Source organism: Octopus bimaculoides, chromosome 4, assembly GCF_001194135.2.
Source record: "Octopus bimaculoides isolate UCB-OBI-ISO-001 chromosome 4, ASM119413v2, whole genome shotgun sequence".
Lineage (NCBI taxonomy): Eukaryota > Metazoa > Mollusca > Cephalopoda > Octopoda > Octopodidae > Octopus > Octopus bimaculoides.
The window spans coordinates 93,716,525-93,722,615 of record NC_068984.1 but is presented as its reverse complement, the minus strand read 5'-3'; the positions used below and the strand labels follow the sequence as shown (position 1 = coordinate 93,722,615).

General features: G+C 37.6%; 1 protein-coding gene across 1 annotated transcript; it reads left to right on the top strand.

Moving 5' to 3' along the window:
• The first annotated feature begins 3,330 nt into the window (after positions 1–3,330).
• LOC106878859 (uncharacterized protein K02A2.6) lies at positions 3,331–4,161 on the top strand. The gene has a single exon (XM_014928200.1). It carries the CDS (start codon positions 3,331–3,333, stop codon positions 4,159–4,161), a length of 831 nt encoding a protein of 276 aa, XP_014783686.1.
• The last annotated feature ends 1,930 nt before the right edge of the window (positions 4,162–6,091 follow it).

Genomic DNA, 6,091 nt, shown 5'->3' with positions numbered 1-6,091 from the left:
CCATGCTAGCATGGAAAGTGGACGTTAAACGATGATGATGATGATGAAATGAGAAAGCGGGATGTTTAGTAATCTAAAAAGATTTTCAAAATTGTTAGTTTCAAAGTGAGAATCGCTATTTTTGTAATCTTTTTGTCCTGTTTGTTCTGTCATTCAAAACAACCAGTTGCTCAGACACATACCATTTCGCTAGCAACATGAGGATTACAGGATGATAGTCAGCCAAAACCGCTATCCTGTCTCTCTTATGACGTCCAATTCCACCTGAAGCTGTATATATATTGTGTTAAGATTCGTTATTAATCAATTATCCTTGTTGAAAAGAAACCAGCAACCACTCCGAGAGTGTAATGGGTGCTTTTTATGTGCCACATTCCAAAACTGAGTTACAGATTTTCACGTATGGGGTATCAAAAAATTCAGTACTATTTTGGCCAGAAATTTAAGTTAATTTTCTTTCACATATTTTCTTTTCAAAAATTTAACATAATCTTTTGCATGAATAAACTATTGTAAACATTTTATATTATGACATCACATTTTCTATATGTATGTGTACCTTAAAAGACATCAATCATCATGACACACACCTTCACTCACTGACTCTATCTCTCTTTCTCACTTGCATACACATGCATACACACACATCCATTTCATATAGACGTACGTACTTCTTTCACTTTCTTTCTCTGTTCTCTTTCTCTTCTTTCAATTACTGCTCTCTTCAAATAAATTTTTACGGATAGAACTGCTGACAGAAATAGGGATTAATGTATAATTTCTTTCTTTGTTCATAATTTTTTGTTTACAATATTGGAAAAAATACGCCTCCAAAGAAAAGACGTAATCTCTCCAGAAATGAGTATAAAGCAAGGAGGATTGTAGAAAGCCGAAGGCAAAGTCTGAAGAGAGAAGCTAGATGAGATTTCCTCAAGATCAGCTAATGCATGTCGCAGCACTTAATGCTGGCTCATTAAATCGATGTTGTAATGATTAGACAGAGGTCCAATAGAATAGCTCTCAGAAACAGACTATGTACAAATTCGTTCGTCACAACTCCTGAAGCTGTTTTCAGATATGATCCATCCCATTCTTATAAAAATAATAACTCTGTCCAAATTGGTGTGCTAAACACAAATTGTCTTTTCTGTAGAGCTTTAAAATTTTCAAATGAAACAAATGGTATGTGTTGCTCAGATGGTCAGGTAACATTGCCAGCACTACCACCTCCTTCTCAATCTCTTATGGATCTTCTAGAAGGCATTTCCATCCAGTCAAAGGATTTTCTGAACAATATCAGACAATACAACTCTGCAAATGACATTGTTTGGTGCATCTAATAAGATAGATAAACATGAATTTATTCCGACGTCAAAGTTCAAGGGCAAGTCTATCACCTCATTGGTTCCCTGTTACCCACAAATGAACAACAACAGTCCTTCCAAATTTACTTTATGGATGATGTAGGACACCAAACCCGAAGGAGGTCTCAAAAATTCAGATGATGGGTTGTGTTAGACACAGCGCCGACTGCTGCAAAAGTGACTATATCCACTGACAGCTTTTCGGTACGTTAAAAAATCACATAACCCCCACAGGTTAGGGCCTGAAATATTCCAAATGGATGCATAGCATGTTGCTTAGTTGAATTAACCCATCATTTACTCCACAAATGTTCTGTTGTCAATGCTGCACTTTCCCATATCCCCTATTTCAACATAACTGTAATATATACAAACTATGCTATTTTAATCCTGAGCTTGTATATATATATATGTTCTCCGTGTTTTTCTCCTTGTCTCCGTATTCTTTCTGTTGAAGAGCGTAGCTCGAAACGTCAAAGACTTTCCGTATTCCTGAGCGTCATACTAATATATACTTTTGTTATTTACACCACCTGTCCTCGTCTGTTGTTATTATTTGTATATTCTCCCATATATATATATATATATACATATATGTCTGGTCTAATGACCCTCCATGTTCGATTTCGTTTGGTTTCCTTGTATGTCTCCACTTTCCCTCTGTTCCGCCAGATGCTCAGCCCTTGCTTTTTCAGTTTCATCGACCCTTCTATTCGCATGCCTGTCCCTATCTTGGGTAAATATTTCGTAAAGGACCTGTTCGTACTTCAGTGTGTAATGATTTTTTTCCACAGGTTTTTTTTGAGTGCATCCAACATATCTGTTGTGTCGACGCCCCCAAGTGAAGAAGTAGGATCGTGCAAGACATATAAATAGAGGTAGTCTGGCCGTGGTAGGGGTGTTGAGTAGCAGTTGAGTAGAGATCATCCAAAGGTACTAGATAGCAGTAGCTTGAGACATAACAGTGGCGACGAGGATTCGCAGCTCACACAACCACTGTGTAGTATTGCAATATAACAGTGGCGACGAGGTTTCTAATAGCACCAAATATGGAAGAGTTACTGAAAGCAGTAGTGAAACAACAAGAGCAGCAGCAGCAGCAACTACAGAAGTTAACAGAATTGTTACTGCAGGCGACAAATACTACAGAATCATTTTCAGCAGATGGTGTTGCAAATTCCTTCGAAGAATTTCAGTACAATACAGATGAAGGAACTACTTTTGCGGCATATTACAGACGATACGAAGATATATTCCGAGCGGAAGGTAAGACTCCTTTTGCGAAAGCTTGCTACTCCGGAACATGAAAGTTTTTGTAACTTTATTTTGCCGAGAAAGCCCGTGGAATTGTGTTTTGAGGAAACGATAAATATTTTGACGAATATTTTTAGCGAGAAAAGTTCACAGTTTAACATTTGATGGGAATGTTTAAACTTAAAGAAAAACAAGCCCGATGATTTTGTGACATATACTGGTATGGTTAACAAGGCTTGAGAAAGGTTCAAGTTGGAAGAATTAACGCCAGATACGTTCAAGTGTTTAATATTCGTTAAAGGGCTAGTGGCAACGGAAGACACGGAAATTAGAAAAAGAATATTATCAAAGTTGAACCAAGATGTGAAACTCACTTTGCAGAAAGTGGCTGAAGAATGCCAACAAATAATAAACCTTCGAGATGATACAAGGAAAATAGAAGGCAAGAATAATGTACAAATGTGTAAAGAAAGTATACAAAGAAGGAAAATTTAAAATTCAAAACGGTGCTATGATTGTGGAGAGTGACATTTGAGGAAAGATTGCCCCTTTAAAGATAAAACCTGTTTTAAGTGTGGTAAAATTGGGCATATACAGATGAAATGCCAGTCAAAGAAAATTGTAAAACCAAAGAAAGTCTACTCAACAAAAGTAAGCTATACCAGACAAAACCGAAAATGTGTCGGTAGAAATAAATGGGAATCAGACCAAAATGCAATTAGATACCGGTTCAGACGTATCGATAATAAATACGGCAACATGGAGTAAAATAGGCAGGCCGTTGTGTAAAAAGACTACTAGGATAGCCCATGGTGTGTCAGGAGAACGAGTTCGATTCTTGGGTGAAACCTCAACAGAAATAAAACTCAAAAACAGGACATGGAAATGTAAACTAATGATCTCAAAAAATACAATGAATCTGTTTGGGACGGATTTAATGAAAGGATTCAACCTGTGGGATCTATCACTGAATATATTGTGTAACAAGGTGAATGCGTCACAGCCCGTGTCAGAGAAAGCATTGGAAAAAATGAAATTAAAACTGAAAAGGATGTACCCAGATATTTTTTCGAAAGAGCTCGGTATGTGTGAAAAAATTAAAGTAAAGTTTGAGTTAAAAGAAAATGCGGTGCCGGTGTTTAAACCGAAATGGAATGTACTGTTTGCGGCGTTGAATCAAGTTGAGAAGGAATTAGAACGATTGGAAGACCTGGAAGTAATTGAAAAAGTGGATTACTCAGAGTGGGCAGCTACTACGGTATATATAAAAAAGAAGAATAACGAGGTAAGAGTATGTGTGGACTTCTCAACTGGGCTGAATGACTGTTTAAAAAAGTATAATTATCCGCTGCCAAATCCCGAGGAAGTATTTGCCAAGTGCAGTGGTGGGAAAATTTTTTCCAAGCTGGATTTGTCTGAGGCCTACCTCCAATTACAGGTAGACGAAGAATGTGCTAGAGTATTAACAATTAATACTCATAAAGGTCTGTATCGTTTCAAAAGACTGCCATTTGGGGTGAAGGTTGCACCAGCAATATTTTAGTAAGTAATGGATACTATGCTGGCAGATTGTGAGTTCGCGGTCCCATACCTGGATGACATATTGATTAAAAGTGAATCAAGGGACCAGCATAGTGAACATATAGAAGAGGTTTTCAAACGAATAAGTGATTATGGATTTAAAGTAAGGGAGGATAAATGTGAATTTTTTTTTACTAAAATAAAGTACTTAGGACAAGTGATGGATGAAAACGGACGATAAAAAAAATGCCTGCTCCCACTAACAAAACAACACTACAAGCATTTTTAGGGTTGGTAAGTTATTACCAGTTGTACATACCTAAAATGTGTGAGCTAAGAGCTCTGTTGAACTCGAAATGGAGCTGGACAACCGAATGTCAGAAATTATTCGAGGAATTAAAAAAGCAATGTCTTCAGAGTTATCATTAACTCATTTCAACCCAAAATTGAAAATAATTGTGGCATTGGACACCAGTGACTATGGCATAGGAGCGGTGATATTGCATAAATTTAATGATGGTAAAATCAAAGCTATTGCACATGCATCGAGAGTTCTGTTACCAGTGGAAAGAAACTACAACCAGATTGAAAAAGAGGCATTATCATTAATCTTCGCAGTTAAAAAATTCCATAAATTCTTACATGGGAGGAAGTTTACACTGCAAACAGACCACCGACCGTTATTGTCTATTTTTGGTTTGAAAAAGGGTATCCCCACGCACTCAGTAAACCGCTTACATCGTTGGGGAACTACTCTGTTGAACTACGATTTTCAGATGGAGTTTTTGCCATCAATGAAAATGGGACACACAGACGGGTTGTCTAGGCTGATTCCAAAATATGAGGAACCTTTTGAAGACACGGTGATTGCATCGTTAAAACTAGAAATGGAACTGAAGAACATTTTGTGCAATGTAGTACGTGATTTGCCGGTAACGCTGGAAGAAATTATATTGAAATCGGAAAATGATAGGTTTATAAATAAGATTAAAAATATGTTGTGTAACACAAAAAATATAAAGGAGCGGGACGTAGGTTCAAAGTACTATTCAGTATGTGATGAGGTATTATTATATGCACAAAGAGTGGTAATACCTGAAATACTGCGAAACAGAGTATTAAAAGATTTTCATGTTGGACATCCAGGGATTGTCCGGATGAAGAGCCTTATGAGAAGTTACGTTTATTGGCCAAATATAGACAAGCAAATTGAGAGACTGGTACAACAGTGTAGGGGATGCGCAATGGCAGCAAGGGCACCCCCAGTGCAGATACAGCCTTGGCCAAAAACAGATTCGGCATGGTCTAGACTACATGTGGATTTCGCAGGACCATTAAATGGCTCCTATTACTTCATTGTGGTGGATAGCTATTCCAAATGGCCTGAAGTGTGTAAATGTTCAAGGCCAACCACAAGTGTGACGATTGACTTCTTGGAAGAACTGTTTGCTCGGTATGGAGTACCAGATACGATCGTGTCAGATAATGGGACACAATTCACAGCGAAGGAGTTTAAAAGATCCTGTAAATCGGTTCAGATGAAGCATGTGTTAACTCCGCCATACCACCCAAGGTCAAATGGGTTAGCGGAAAGATTTGTCGACACATTCAAGAGAGCTTTAAGGAAGACCAGACGAGAAACCTTTGAAGATACAAATATGACAAAGTTTTTGCAGGTGTATAGAATGAAACCGAATCCAAATGCAGAGTCAGGTAGGTCACCAGCAGATTTGATGTTTTCCAGAAAAATTCGTTCTATCTTTGAAAAATGGTTGCCGAGCAGGAAACAGAAAATAGAAAATTCGGGAAGAAAAACGAAATTTTTTAACACAAGTGACAAAGTGTATTTTAGAGTATATAGTAATGGAAAACAGGACTGGGAACAAGGAAGTATATCGGAACGTCTGGGTAATGTGATGTACACAGTAAAAGGACCGAAATATGAACATAGA